Genomic DNA, 16,168 nt, shown 5'->3' with positions numbered 1-16,168 from the left:
CTCAAAGCTTTTGGTGATGCAAATTGGGCAAGTTGCCCACTCAGTGGCTATTTCATTTTTTGTGGAATTCACCCATTTCTTGAAAGAGCAAGAAACAGATAACGGTGTCGCCTTCTTGAGCAGAAGCAGAATATCGCTCTATGGCAGCCACTGCTTGTGAGATTTGGCTACAACAATTACATGCATATTTATGTGTTAATCATTCAAATCCAGTTCCCTTGTTTTGTGATAGTCATATTGGTAATAATCCGGTCTAATATGAACGAACCAAGCATATAGAGGTGGATTAATTTTGTCGTTTGTCCGAGATTACATCCAACAAGGTTTAATAATTTGCCATCATATCCCTACGCACAATCAAATTGCTAATTTTTATATATTCACAAAAACGTTGGAAGCTGTCAAGATTCTTCTCTTTTCTTTTTTCCCTATTGTTGACTCATGAATGCATGGTTTTGTTAGCTATAAAAATCCCACCAAAGATTTGCCTACCTTGTATAAATGCACCATGTGTACTGCTCACGAGTTTTGGCATAAACAGCTTGAGCCTTCTTGAAAGCACTTTTGCCGCAATCTTGTAAAGAGATCAGATAAAAAATTCTTTTTCGATGTGACATTGGTTGCTCTATGAAGAAAATCAATCTAGCCCAACTATTCACCTCGCTACTGCTCCCATGAAAATCCCATTTAACTTGCTTTTTGTTTGGAGATTGACTACATTGTCCAGCCAAAATAAAAATAAAAGAAAACTATGGTCATCAACCGCAATGGACAATATATAATACAAATGATGACAAAAGATGTTGTACATTGTAGAACAAACAATAACTTAGGTGTCATTTCTTATATCATATTATTCTATTTTATTGTAATATAATCAGTTAAAATGCTAAACAAAAATTCCTTGAAAATATGCCAACTCCGCCATTGATACATGTCTGATTCAAAGGAGAATTCAGTTACATAAAACTTGGAAAACTATAATAAGATTATCATTACCAAAAAAATAATGTTGAGGGAACTCAAACTTGCTCTAAGATAAGTGTTTGAAGAAGGAGTTGACAGACCTCAACTGTGGTTGATATTGTACTTAAGATGTCTATGCTCAATTTTATCTCCGAGCTTTGTCTCTCAAATCCATGGAGAGTCCCGAGAGAATCACAGAGTGGGAGCGCATCTCAAGGGCATAGATTCAAATCCCACCAAGAGCAAATCCTCACATTTTTTTGGCAGGTGACGGGCTCTCACTCTATGAACTTGTCGTGGTTTTCCGTAGAGTTGAAAGACGTACAAAACCTGAAAATAAAATCAAGTATAGACATTTCAAGCACAATACCAAGCACGTTGAGGGATTCATTAGCTTCCAACGAACGACACTTCAAAGATTTTTCTTTTCAAACCCTTAAAATTTTATCATTAAAGATGGAAGAAACATCTGATGAAATTAACATAAACTTTGAAATTGCATGGAATAAACAGTAATCATCTTTTTAAATTTAATTTTTTTCTTCCCATTTGATATATATAAGCTGAAATTAACATAGAATATTGAACAATATAAATTTACAAAATAAAAAGAACTTTTTAGACAATCCAATTTTCAACTGATTTGCATGAGAAAAAGAAAAAGAAAAAGAAAATCCCACCAAAAAAACCCATGTGATTCAACTTAATTATTACATGTTATTTTCCTTTTGTCCTTGTTGATCTATAGAAGAAGAACAAAAGGAAGGAGCAACAACAACAGAAGAATAAACCTTAGAATTCCCAAGTGAAACCTTACAAAGCTTGTTATTATTATTATTATTACCACCTTCATCATGATCATGATGGTGATGATGATCATCACAAAATATAGTTTCTTCAACAATGGTATCGAAACCATCAATATCAACAGGATCCATTCTTTTCCCATTAATGGATCTCAAAGCTGATCTTGCATGGTTCTTCATGATTGTTAGCTGAAGAAGCTGATAAACCCTTGGATTAATATTAACCTTTCCTATTAGATTCAAGTTTCCTTCATACTGAAAATTGGTCTTGGCATTCTTTCCCCGTAAAACCATGGCGGCGTTATCATAAGCCAAAGCTGCTTCTTCCGGTTGGTCGAAAGTCCCTAGCCATAATCTTAGCTTTTGAGATGAGTTTTTGATCTCAGCCACCCATCTTCCCGATGGTCTTTGTCGGACCCCTAGGTATCTTCTTCTTCCATTGTTGATCACCTTCTTGATGCTTCTTTTTTCACTGTTTTCAGCCATGGTTTGTGCTTCATGTGGTTCGATGGAGGTCTGGTTTTTGTTAGGGCTTTGATCTTGTTGAGGCACCATAGTTGATCTTGAGCTATCCATTACAGGAGGAGGAAAGGGTTATAGGGGTAGCCAAAAAGAATGAACTGCTATGTGATATTATGGAATAATAATGGTGATTTAAAGAATGACTTTGAGATAATTGCATGTTGATTGTCTGCGTATATATTTATATTTATACATATAAAGAATGAGCAAAATATAAGTGAAAACACTAAATCCCTGCTTGCCAAACCAGTCACTATTTGAATTAGGTTTAATTAGCAAAGGTGCCATATATCTATGATATATATTATTGGACATCATGAATGAAATGAAAGGATGAATAGTACAACAAATTTGAAGTATATCTCTTTTTCTTAAAAAAGTAAATCAATGTAATAATTCTTGCTTATCTTTACAAATGAAGGGTGACGTATATATATAAATATACTCGAATATATGTTTGATACAAGTTTAGTGAGAAGAGGGTGTAGGGCAGAAAACTCCAAAAAGAAGCCAATAAACTGACAAAAAACCAAAGTATATTACAGAACTTAAAAAGCAGATTATACTCTAAGTAAATACCCTGTGTAACATACATCCAACAAACTACAAACAAAACTCACACCTCAAAAGTGCCAAAAAAAAAAACCAAATTAAACAAAGACACCTTTGCTATCTTGAATACCATTTTCTTTTTCTTTTTTTAAAAGATGGGTCCTTTTTGATTTTTTGTCTGGTAATAGGTTGTCTTTGCACTTAGTCTTAAGAACATGGCATATATCCTTTGGTCTGCTCATTTTGCTTTTCAAATATATATGTGGTTTGTGCAGTTCTGCAATTGCCTCAGAACAACCTTTTAGCTTTCTTGTTGGATTCCTTGTGAACTTACATTACATGTGTGTGTGTGTACCACCTTTTCTTTAATTAAATTGTGCTCTTCACTGCTATTTTCAGATATAGTTTATATATATATATATAAAAAGGTGATTTAGTTGTTTTGTTGTTGGATTGTTTAGGACAGAACCTTTTTTATCTTAAATGCTCCTCTCCTTGATGTTGTGAGAAGTCAGTCAGTCAGTCTTTCATAATTCATTTGTTGTTTTGTGCACATCATGCATACATTTAAAACACATGGTAGTTATGGTATTCAATTTTTGGGTGAATCTAAAAAAGAAATACACATATATGGTGATGTTTGATACCAAATATTTTAGGGAAAATAGAAGATAAAATTAGAGGATAGATTCTTTTTCTAGGTGTTATTTTTCATTTTTACGAATTAAGAATAATCCTATTTAAATTGTAGGTGGTATTTAGATGAAACGTTAACTCTTAATAATAACAATTTCAAATTTAATTAGAATTTTTGTTTTATCAGGTGAAATAAGATTTATATGATAAAAAATACTATTTTCTCATGAAAATTAAAATATATGCCTACAAAAGCAATTTAATATTATGTTAATATTAATATAATGAATCTGTGATTACGCATTTTAATGTATAAAAATTGAAAACTAAATTTGTTATTATATCAATTTTATAATTATCACATCATCTATCTACCATAAAGTTAATCGAATTGGACTAAAAGAGACAAACACAAACTGTGAGTGATTATTTTATAATTTTATGGTTGGATAAAATAAACTTAAGCATAATTGAATGACTTGTCGTATTATTCTACGCTAATATGATAATAAAAATAAATTATTATTATTATTGAATTTGCACCTTCGAGCTTTTTTCTTTCTTTCTTTTTTTTTTTTTGAAGTAATCAGCAATTCCAACACTCCAAAAAGTCCAATTTTGATGAAATTCAGAACCTACTTTATTCTTTTAAAAAAATTCAAATATTCAAAATATATTAATATTTATATATTATAATTAAATCTTAAATAAAAATTTATGAAATAAACAATAAATTTACAACCCAAATTTTTTTAATAAAAAATATCTAAATCCCTCCAAATTCCAACAAGATTTATCTAAGACCAAACAGGAAATTGGACAAATCAACCATTTTTGTCAAAAACAAAAATTATCTAAACCCGTCCGAATTTTTGTATTACTTTTCACATTTCTTTGACGAAAATTTAAGTGGAAAAATCAACCATTTTTGTCAAAAAAAAAATATGCATATTTGTCTTTGATCAAATGATAAAATGAAATAAATTAAATTGGAAAAATCTTTTTTTTAATTTTAGTATTTAAGTTTAATTCTCACAATAAAATCTAACGACTAAAAAGTTGATTATGTATGCAACAGATTAAAAAAGATTAAGACTAACTTGATGTGTTTATCAACTATTAAACTAAATTTCAGATTTCCAAGGACCAAATTTTAATAAATTAAAACAGAAAAATAAATTTCTCAATTTTCATCAATATTGTTTAAACTAGATTAGATTATTTAATAAATTTAGTTAGATCAAAAATTGATTAAAATATCGATCCGAATAGAGAAATTAAATCAGTTGATACGTGAATCATTCGAAACCAATTTTTATAATAAACTTGTATGTAATTTATTGTAACGTGTATCTAAAGTCTAAACTACAGGACAAGTAGTGTTCATTGTTTTACTTGTACGAAACGCATAAACTTTGACATTAAAAGCTTTTGGGTTTGACTATGTTATTAGGATTCATATATAAAGAGTTGGATGTGAGTTTATTGATTTTTTTTAATTATTTTATATTTTTAATACAAATACTTTGAGAAAAATGTAAAAGTTTAAGTAATATGATTGATCAAATAGTTAAGAGTGAGCTATGTGATTCAATTTGAAAAAGAAAATGGATAAAAATTTTAAATATCAAATTAAATAGTTTGAATTATTTAAGATATTTAAGTAATTTCATATAAATAGTTCGAGTTAAATAATTTAACTCGGATTAGAATAGTATAACTTGAGTTATTCAAATAATTCAAATATTTAGAATAAATAACTATAATCCAACCTGACTCTTGTGCATAGATTTGATTAAATTAATGATTGAAAGATCATTTGTTCAATCGGGATTTTTTTTTGTTCAATGCTAGAGGACTTATAGATACTAGTTTTGAATAATCGGACTAGTCACCAAACCAATATAGCTTTGCAACTTATAATCTAAACAAAAACTCTATTTTTTTTGGTGAAAATTTTCAACTTAATCTCGTTTTTTTAAATCATTAGTTAATAATAGAGATGTTCATGAGTCTGATCAATCTCACATAATTGTCCAAGCCCTCAAATTTTGTACAAGTTTGTCTATATTTGTAAGTTTTTCACAAATTTATCCATATTTATAAACGATTAAAACAAAATCATTTAAAGTCATTCATATTAATTTTGTTTAAGTGCATTGTTTTTATTTAATAGTTAGTGATTTTATATATAAATATTTCTTTTACTACCATTATATAACTTTTCATTTATTAAATTTCTAAATATACATTTTTAGTATTTATATTATAACATAATATATTTAATTTTCATACAAATACCTAAAATAAAAAATAAAAAAAACAAAATATTATAAACTTGAAAATAGATTATGCCCAACTCAAATTCTAAATATTTGATGTCGAGCTAGACCCATATTTAAGTAGGCTTAAATTTTTGAACCAAACTCTATCAATAAGGAATCTTGAAATACAACTATTTACTTTAAAAAACAAATTAAAAAATAACTTAATCACTTTCATCAATTTTCTTTAAAAATTGAAGAAACAAATAGAAATTAGTTTACTTTTATGTGTATAACCTTACATCTTTCATACAAATCAAAACACAAAAATGATGGTTCTAACTTGGAACTTAGAACCCCCAAATGTTGGATACTACTAGGCTGCACCTCTTAACAGACATAATTTTCTTGTCAAGAAATACCTTTTTCTTGATGTTAAATATGTACATTTGAAAGAAACTCCAGCAGCACAAGTAATAATGTACAAACCATATTCCGGTCAAATAAACAGTGATCATTGATGATCCTCGCCTCCCTTTCTTGAGCTTCTTGATTTTGCTTCTAACCGTGCAGTATACCCTACTGTTGTGGGCCGTAACGATCTCTGTCGCACCATATGACAGTACTCAGGGTCATCAGATTGACCATCGGATCGAATCCATTGTATCATCTGATGATACGAGGGGAAAAACCGGACTTGGATAGCCGAGTAAATGAAATACGGGAGAAGTGAAGATATCAACACAAGGAGAGTAAGAAGCCAATACATTCCAGCAGGCGCACAGGATTCAATGAACACCTTGTAGGCAGTAGTCGATATGCTCGTGGCCATGGCCCCATATGCCATGAGGAAGATATACCATAATATTATGCTGCCCCATATGAAGAGATGTTGTATGTATGTAAAATAAGATATGGACAATGTCATTTGGCAGTTTACGACCCATACCACACATGTATACATGGTGGTGCCAAGGATCTCTAAACCGACAACTTCCCCACCTTTGCGGAAGGCTTGATGTTGCGTTGCTCGGATGCAGAAGAAGAAGATGACTGTAGCACTTAGGACTCCGTTAAATGCCCACGCAACAATCCGAAGCCAGCTAAATAGGACATTTTGTATGCCTTCTTGATATAATAAAGGAAACTGCAACATTGAGTCGAAGAGAATCGAGATATCATCGTTACAGTTAAAACATACACATATCCGACATTATAGAAACTTGTACAAGGGATACCTTAAGACATAAACGGGATGAGACATCCTGGTCGAAAACTCCAAGAGTGATCACAGGCAGTGACGTGAAGAAAACATTATAGAAGGAAAGAAACCAATCGTTGTATACAGCTTGTCCCGTGAATGATGCATATATCTCATAGAAGAAGAGAGTGAAACCGAAAACAATATTCTTGTAAAAGAAATAGCAAATCTGCAAAACAGTTCAATCATTCAGTTTTCCCGGTTGATATCGGATGTTGTTAAAAATAAAAAACATCTAAGAGTAACTTATATTACCATTGATGAAATCCGTCTATAACACCAATGTCCATGCACCAGAAGCAAGCGCTCCAAAAACCGGAACTGGGCGATTGCAATGTCACTTGACATGACAGCCTAAAAATTTTGAAAAGCCGGTATTAGAAACGAGAAGGAAAAAGCATCAAGTGAAACAAAACAAATGCACCATTTTTATACATGGAACAATTTATTTAGGATTACCTGCATTCCTTCTACACCGCTGATACCAACTCCGATATCGGCTTCTTGAAGCATACCGACATCATTTGCTCCATCACCGATTGCTAGAGTTGTACTTCCGGTTTTAGTTTTAACCAGTCTTGTAACCTGTGAATTTGTATTTTTCCAGTTAAATAGTTTGAATTCTCCTCAGAATTGCAAAAACAAGTTTTGGTCAGAAAACAACCATTTTTGTGCTTACACACACACACACACACACACACACACACACACATATAGGGATAATATAACTTACTAGAGCCTTTTGTTTAGGAGATGAACGACAACAAATTACAGATGCACACCCAATGGTAAGTTCTAAGAAGGCATCTTTGACATCATCTTCCAGAGCATAAGTTAATGATTTTCCATCAACAATCAAAGCCAATGCCTCAGAATTTTCATTTGACGATGTAAGCAACTGCCTCCCTTCGGCTATCTGCTGGAGAACGCTTGCTTTATATGCCTAGAAAAAAAACTCATCAGCTGGCAAGCACACTCAATATGTCGGATTTATCCAATGAAGAGAAAGACTAGAGAGATAAAAGAAAGTGTTCATTTGAACTAAGAGTTTACCGCTGCAGCAGCTGTTTTATCCCCGGATTTCTCCAATGCCTTGTTCTCCGGTGTATCTGAATTTATTATTATTTGCTTCATTCCTTGTCTCAGCAAACTACAGGCAAAGCTGCAAAGTTCAAAGTTTTTGAAATCAGCATATGAGTGTTAACATCAAACTTTACGGTAAGCATTTGTGATATACAATCATACCCGATATTAATGGCTGTTTCCATTTTATCTCCTGTCAAAACCCATATCTTGATCCCAGCTTGTGCAAGTTTGTCAATGCATTCCGGAACCTATCCAGCACGAAAGGCAAAATATGAGTACGACACGAAAAATAGACAAATAATGCTTTCAATAGGTGACCTTTCAACCCACCCCATTTTGAAGTTTGTCTTCAACAGCTGTAGCACCAAGAAGAATCAAATCCCTCTCAATACTCTCCGCCACTTCCTCAATCATTTCCTCCCTATCTGCACTCACTATGTTCTTGGCTTCCATGAATTTCTCATTGAACTCAACATATTCTTCCTCATTTATTTCACGGTATGCAAGTACCAAAGTCCTCAAACCAGCATCGGCATATTCTTCAATGTGCTCCTTGGTTTGCTCTGCGAATTCTATTCCATTCTTTGCGAGTCTTTCAAACATGACACTGAGTGTAGGAAGAAAAAGAATGTACTTAATACAATCCGCTGTTAAGTATTTTTATGCCGAAAAGAACTACAAAGAATGATTAACTGTTTCTGATTACGAACCTGTCGGCACCTTTACAGAGTAGCAGCAGCTTGCCTTCCTCATTCTGCAAAATCACAGACATCCGCTTTCTCGAGCTACTAAACTCCAAGATATTCAATAGTTTATAAGATCTACAAAAGAGAAAAATGTTACATCATTTTCATTACATCTATGAAATATCATTAGCTCCAATGGATGGCCTTGAAAATCATTTATAAACAAATAAGGATTATAGTTTTTTAACCTTTTGACTTTTTTCCCGGAGAGATCGAACTCATATAATGAAATGCTTGTTTGTGTCCTTTCATAAAACTCGAATCCCAATTCCCTAGCTGCAACCACAAATGCTGCCTCATCTGGTGATTCGGCTTCATACGAAATTCTTCCGGTTTCTTCATCCACTTCGGGTATTGCAGTATGACAGATAGCCAATAGTCGTAAAAACTTCTGAATCACATCAGCATGAGGTTCGTTTAGCCAATTACTGTTCATGATTCTTTCGTCCACAAAATTAAACCCTTTGACCAATGGCTTTTCTTTCTTAAACTCCTCTACTTGGCCATTGATCTCTGGCACCTCTCGAGCCAAAGGTGAACCCTTTCTCCATACGAGAGCTCTTTCAACTTCAGTAATTCCATGACCGTACGATGTTCCAGCTATAGAACATTTGATAAATTCCATGGAGTTGCAAGTCAAAGTTCCGGTTTTGTCAGAAAGTATAGTGTCAACCTGGCCAAGTTCTTCATTTAGATTTGAGGTCCGAGCATGTGCTGGCTTGTCAGTTTCTTCGTGGTACATATGCAGATCTTGGTTGATGAAAATACTCTGGAGAACTTTGACAATTTCGATGGATACATACAAGGAAATCGGAATCAAATATGAATAAAGCATGAGAGCTGTCAAAAATTGTAAAATTGCTGCAACGGCTGCCCTTTTTGGGTTATAATAAATTGTAGTGTCATCCGGCCTAAGGTACCATCTCCTCATTTTTCCATTTTCCAAATCCTCTCTAGTTTCTATGCCAAAGAAAATCGACCCGATAATAGAAAGCCCAACTAGGACAGCAAACAGAAAGTACACGATATTATCCATCCTCTTCTCAATCTTGCTTCTTTTCGAAGGAGGTTCCGTTGAATTTTGAATAACTTTTGTGTCACGGCCTGTGAAGATAACTACACCAAAAATATAATCCGTGTTCCGTAATTTGGAGTCCCTAAGTAAAAGCTGCTGAGGAGATAAAGGATATTGTTCATCTCCAAGTTCGAGACTACCAACAAAAGAGTACAAGTTTGCATTCGGATCTTCACATCTAATGGTAGCCTTGAAATCTTGAAAGCTTGCATCGTCGTGCAAACTTGAAGTTACATCGGATGCTCCTTTTAGTTTCAAATTGGTTTCGCCATCAAGGTTCATCGTTTCAACATAGCAAATAGCTTCCTCGTAACTCGAAGAGAGTAAAATGAGATCCGCAGGAAAGAATTCATCCTTTTCAACTTTGACTATATCTCCGACTTTCAAATCCATCCATTTAGTAGGTTCGAAAATACCATCACTTTGATGCATCTTAACTTTCCGGTTATTAACCTCAGTGTCCTGCAATGTCATCAACAACTACTTTATGAACCCGAGAATCATAGACTACCAGAAAACGAACAAAAGACACTAGCCCCAACCATTTTTTACACAAAGTAGCAACCGATGGGGATTTAAACACTTCCCCGAGACCACTATTTAAGACAGATAGAGCTACTGCATCTATACAAAAAGATGCCTAAGACCCCCACAACCCCGTCCCCCTATCTCGACTTTCCCTCTGTCTCTCCTACAAGATAACCACTATATACAACCTTCTCAGAAACCGGTTCAGTTGTAGCACCAAACAAGTATGTTTTCTTAAAGTACTCAATTATAAATTCCAACTCCGAGCAACATCAAGTTTCATAAAATTAATTACCTGTTTTTTTCGTCTCCAATCTTCGACAGCCTCCTTTCCCATAGTAGCTCCAATGACAACAACTAATGGAAGAACATTACTAACAGCTGAGTAAGGAGACAACGGTGTAAAAGACAGTATAGCACATATGAGAAAATAAAAATTAGCCACCCTCCTGAATTGCTCGAACAACGATTTGGGAAAGAACGTCGCGAGCGTATACTTTGTACTTCGAACATAATTACCAGCATAGTTACGAAGACTGGCCTCAAAACATTCAGGGTCATTACAATATACAACCCTTGAGAAACCAGGTCCTCCAATCAATGAATGATCCCCTCTGAATGAAGCTTTCCCACATGAGAAAGCATGTATTCGGCTAAAATGCTGCTTTCTTCGCCTTCCGCCCGTCATTGTATTACAAATTTAATCTGATTCTAACTGATACAAATAATCAAACACATAGTAAACACTAAATAAACATCCCCATTTTTTCTCCTTCAAAAGATGCTTTGAAAGCTTCAACAAATCAATGATTTTATAAACAAGATAAGCTGCAACACAACAATCAAACAAGATCTTTTAGTCTTTTTTTAAAAGGAAAGAAAAATAAAGCTAGCTAACACACATATAATCCCCAAAAAACACTTCAACAATGATTTTTTTTATAATTTATTTTAGGTTTTTGGTAGAAATGGTAGACCAGTCAGCCATATCTGAACATTGACTTTAAGCTAGAAGAAACAAAAGCAGTTAATTTTACTCATCTAAGCATATTTACTTTAAACTCAACTACTCCATTATAAATCATTTAAACCCAACATATATATAAATAGTAATAGAATAGAAAGATAAATAAGATCACCAGCTACAGAGAAATAACCTAAACCAGATAAAAATAGAAACTAAAACTAAAACAGGTAAAACTTTGAGCTAAATACTGAAATAACTTGTAAATTACATATATCCCAAGTCTTCTAGAAAGTCAAAGACAAAAGGCTGTAACTTGTAAGAAAAAACATGAAGAAAAAAAAAAGGAAACAGCTTTTAAAGAAAAATCCCATGATTTATATGCTTTCAAACAACTACTCTTATAAAAAAGTACATCCACCCATAGATCTGAACTTCAAAATCAGCTAAAGAAAACAACATATTTCATATGTAAAAAGCTTTTAAAAAAAACAAAAACAAAGAATGGGATTTCTAAGTTGAAAGAACATACTTCATTGACAAATTGGGTTCTTCCTTTTGGATAACAAGTAGCAGATGGAACAGATTAGGACAAGATAATAAAACAAGAAAAATGGAATCTTTTTTATATTTGATGGTGTGTGTTCGTTCAGGTGATTTTTAAAGGGAGAGGGGATTTAGCTGAAATTGTAACAGAGGGAAGGACAGAACAGAGCAGAACAGAGAGATGTACTGCAAGATGAAATTAAGGTTGTCAGAAATGGACAATTTTATTTTTGGGTTTGATGGGAAGACAGTTAAGAGAAAGAGAGATGGAAAGAGAAGTTTTGGGGGTTGGATTTGGTACGTAAAATGTTCAAAAATTGGATGAAGGCAGCGGCTAAATGGAAGAATGGTCAAACATCCCTGTTCATTAATCACATATTTTAATTATTTTTATCTCTCTTTAATTGTTATTTTTTTCCAGGCATCCATGGTGATTAATTCTTTTGTGGAGGGTGTTTTTCGAAAAGATAAATAATTAGTCACAAAATGTGTTTTATTCTTATGGGAATCAAACCTTTAATCATATTATTAAAGGATAAAGTTAGTAATTATCACCTAAAAAGTTGTGCAAAAGTTGGGTCAAATCGATTAAACTAGTCAATTTCGATTTTAAGACATGGCTCCGAGCAAATTGAAATGTATTTATTTTTTTATTTAAAGATTGGAAGGAATTATAGGTAGTTTTAGATATTATATCAAAAATATATATTATTGGAGCTCAAATCCAAAATAAATTCAATGCACCCAAATATATTATCTAAACTCAAACCAACTAAAAGTTAAAACCAGTACTAAAAAAATGATAATTTTGGTAAAATCGGTTAACCGAACAACAAATATCAATTTAATTTTATTCATAAAGTTCATCTATTTCGGTTTCTAAAAAATTGAATTTGATTTTTGAATTTTTTGATCCGAACCAACCGATTGCTCACCCCTGACCACCTACACCCCTTTGTTTTAATTAATATATATCTATCTATATTTATCTACACTATTATTAGGAGTTTGATTGAGTTAGTGTCACCCATTAATCGAATCCTAATTTAGTTGTAAAATTATCAAAATTTCATTCTTTTAACGAAATAACAAATTTTATTTTTAGAATAATTATGTCTTTTTTTACTATTTTAATTTTATTATTTCAACCAAAATTACATTTATTTTTTATAGTATTTTTTAATAAATTTATGACATAATTTAACATATATTTTTTTAAAAATTCATACGAATTATCTATACCTATGCATAAATATATCCCTAAGAGAGGAGGCAGGGACAGCTATCTATTTTTCTTCATTACAAAAATTAATGGTCAATTTTCAGTTGTGGTACTTGTACTATTCAAATTGAAATTTTAGCCCTACACTCTAATTTAACATAATTTAGATCCCTTATTTCTTAAAACACTATTCTAACACACACAAAATTGGAAAATCATAATTATTAAAGTTCATATGAATCTTGCTAAAAACGACAATCGTTTTTTTTCTCAAAGTATCTACTAGACTATTAGAGTGAGTTTAGTGACTAATCTTTCGCATTTTATTTATATTTTAGGTTTTGATTGAATTAGCGTTGTAGATCAATTGGGTATTAATTCAGTTAAAAATTACTAAAATATCTTTTATATGCAAAATAAGTTGCATTATCACGAAAATACAGTCTTTCTTTATAAACTCAATTAAATGAAGCTTAAACCCATGACATAATAAACTTTACCATTTTAGCTAAATAATTATTTGGTTTTTATAATCTAATTACTAAATTTTATATATACTAATATAGGTCCTTTTTTTTCCTTAATTGTGGGAAGGATTTTGAAATTTTATTTATAATTCAAAGTAAATTATTTATGGTTGAGGAAAAAGAAAATGGGTTGGCGCCGCCAGATTGAACCAGGATTATAAACGTGGCAAGAAAATTCAAATGACTGAAAATTTCTTCTGTATTTTTTTTATCATTATGCAGAATTACTACACCCTTAACCTACATACCACAAAATTAACACTTCACCAACTATTATTATTAAGGCGGGGAAGAGAAAATATGTAATCAATATATTTATTAAAAATATGTTGATTATAAAATAAATATTTAATTTTAGTTACAAAATATATTTAAAATATAAAATAACCTTAATCTATAATATCTCTATATATGCGCACAAATTTAAAGAAATTTTCTAACTAACCAATATAGTCTTTGCTGTTTATCATATGGTTGAATTTGTTATTTTAAATATTTTATTATTTTTAAAATTTATAAATATAAAAATTTTAATTTTACTAAAATATTTTATTTAAATTTTATTTGAGAAGAAAATTTATCAAGCTTATAAATAATTTTTTTTATTCTATTAAAAGACATTTATTAAATAAATTTGTATAATAATAAATAAAAAGTCAAATTTTATATTTACATTATTATGTCTCCATAATTATGTTTCCATTAATCAAAAAGTAAAAAGAAAATTTATATTGCGTTTTTAAAATACTATATTTTAATTATTTATATAATAAGTAACTTTATATTATAATTTTATAAATAATACATTTTTATAATTTTTATAATAATATAATTTAATATATTATATTTATACTAATTATATTATCTACATCATTTTATTGACTGTTAAGAGAAATAAAAATTGAATAGTAAATAGTTTAATTTATAATAAATTATTGTCGTGACGGGACAATAATTGATATCAGGGTAGTCCTTATCCAACCGAAACACCAATCAAAAAGACACATTGAGTAGCATTTTAATCAAGAAAAATGGGTCAGAATTAGACCTGTCCATGGGTCGGGCGGCCCGGCCCGAAATATGGGAGGGTTCGGGTAAAAATATAGTCCTGAAATATGGGCTTGGGCAAAAAAAGAGACTCGTTTAAAAAATTGGCCGGGCCTCGAGCATAATTTTTTGGCCCGGGCCCGGCCCGAAAATATATTAAATTTTTTATGTTTTAAGTTTTTTATGTTTAAAAAATATATATATTTATTTTTATGTTTAAGTTTTTAGTTTTAGTTTTCAATTTCATTTCCCCTTACAGTTTAAGTTTTCAATTTAATTTTTATGTTTTCAATTTCATTTCCCCGACATTTACTCTTTTTTTCTAATATATATATATATTTTTTTATTTTTATGTTTAAGTTTTTAGTTTAAGTTTTCAATTTTATTTTTAGTTTTCAATTTCATTTCCCCTACAGACTGTAGAAAGGAAGTCAAGGCATGATAGCAATTGAAAGTGATAACATTGGTATTTGGTAAATCCTGCACATAGCAATTGACATGATAGCAATTGAAAGTGATAACATTGGTGTAATATTGGTTGGTTTTAAGATAAAAAAAATGTAAACTTATTTGTTTACAAAAATATTTGATAATACAAAAATGTAAACTAATCAAATGTTAGATTTTGTTACAACAATTAATATAATTAACAATTAATACAATTAATAATTTGATAATTTTACTAACAATTAATTTTAATAACAATTAGTTTTAATTTTATCAAAAAATTAATTTTAATTAAAAACGGGCCGGGCCAGGCTCGGGCCCAATATTTTTCTTCGGGCCGGGCCTGGACAAAATCTCAGACCCATATTTCGGGCCGGGCTTAGGAAGCGGGCTGAAATTTTTTCTGGGCCCGGCCCGGCCCAACCCATGGACAAGTCTAGTCAAAATAAAGGCTAAAAAGGCCAAAACTTGGCTGGAGAGAGAGAGAGGAGGTATTAAAAACCATTTTAGTTCATCTTTTTAGTTTTCTCTCATTTTAGGGTTTTATTTCTTCTCCTCCATAGCTTGGGATTTTAATTTTCTGTAATTTTCTTGTTCTTTCTTTGCATTCTTAGTGTTAGTTAACACTGTAACTTAGGTTTATGTACATGTTTAGTGTCTTAAATTTGGTTGTAATCACATTTTAATATCTAGTTTAATGCTATTCCAGTTTGCTTTCTTTTCATCTGTTAAAAATGTTAACTTTTATATTCTTGGTTACGTATTTTGCTGCTAGTTGTCTGCCTTTACATTTTTCCAAGTAAAAATTTAAACATTTATCTTTTTATTGAGTTTTATGTCAATAATTTTTATGGTTTTCTTTATTGCTTATTAGCTTAGAAATGGTAATAAATATCTAAATCCTATGGGGTTGGTTGACGGAGATGTTGGTAAACTGATTTTTGGGTTAGGGATTAAATTACAATAAATTGGA

At 31.3% G+C, this 16,168-nt stretch overlaps 2 protein-coding genes across 4 annotated transcripts; both read right to left on the bottom strand.

Annotated features, from left to right (window-relative positions):
- Positions 1-1,607: 1,607 nt before the first annotated feature.
- On the bottom strand, positions 1,608-2,542 carry LOC107956539 (ethylene-responsive transcription factor ERF095). Its single transcript, XM_016892161.2, has one exon. It carries the CDS (start codon positions 2,346-2,348, stop codon positions 1,677-1,679), a length of 672 nt encoding a protein of 223 aa, XP_016747650.2. The 5' UTR covers positions 2,349-2,542; the 3' UTR covers positions 1,608-1,676.
- A 3,424-nt stretch (positions 2,543-5,966) lies between these two features.
- Positions 5,967-12,266, bottom strand: LOC107953361 (putative phospholipid-transporting ATPase 9). Of its 3 annotated transcripts, none has more exons than XM_016888653.2 (12): positions 11,939-12,266; positions 10,738-11,270; positions 9,028-10,376; positions 8,804-8,914; positions 8,424-8,700; positions 8,253-8,341; positions 8,061-8,169; positions 7,741-7,950; positions 7,467-7,592; positions 7,263-7,361; positions 6,985-7,176; positions 5,967-6,893 (listed from the first exon to the last, which is right to left on the bottom strand). In XM_016888653.2, exons 2-12 carry the CDS (start codon positions 11,128-11,130, stop codon positions 6,261-6,263), a joined length of 3,588 nt encoding a protein of 1,195 aa, XP_016744142.1. In that variant the 5' UTR covers positions 11,131-11,270; positions 11,939-12,266; the 3' UTR covers positions 5,967-6,260. The 3 variants fall into 3 exon arrangements, with proteins under 3 accessions (XP_016744142.1, XP_016744143.1, XP_040953239.1); XM_016888654.2 differs by having other exon boundaries at positions 10,738-11,157; XM_041097305.1 differs by having other exon boundaries at positions 10,738-11,153.
- Positions 12,267-16,168: the final 3,902 nt, after the last annotated feature.

Source organism: Gossypium hirsutum, chromosome D07, assembly GCF_007990345.1.
Source record: "Gossypium hirsutum isolate 1008001.06 chromosome D07, Gossypium_hirsutum_v2.1, whole genome shotgun sequence".
Lineage (NCBI taxonomy): Eukaryota > Viridiplantae > Streptophyta > Magnoliopsida > Malvales > Malvaceae > Gossypium > Gossypium hirsutum.
This window is presented reverse-complemented; position numbering and strand designations above follow the sequence as displayed.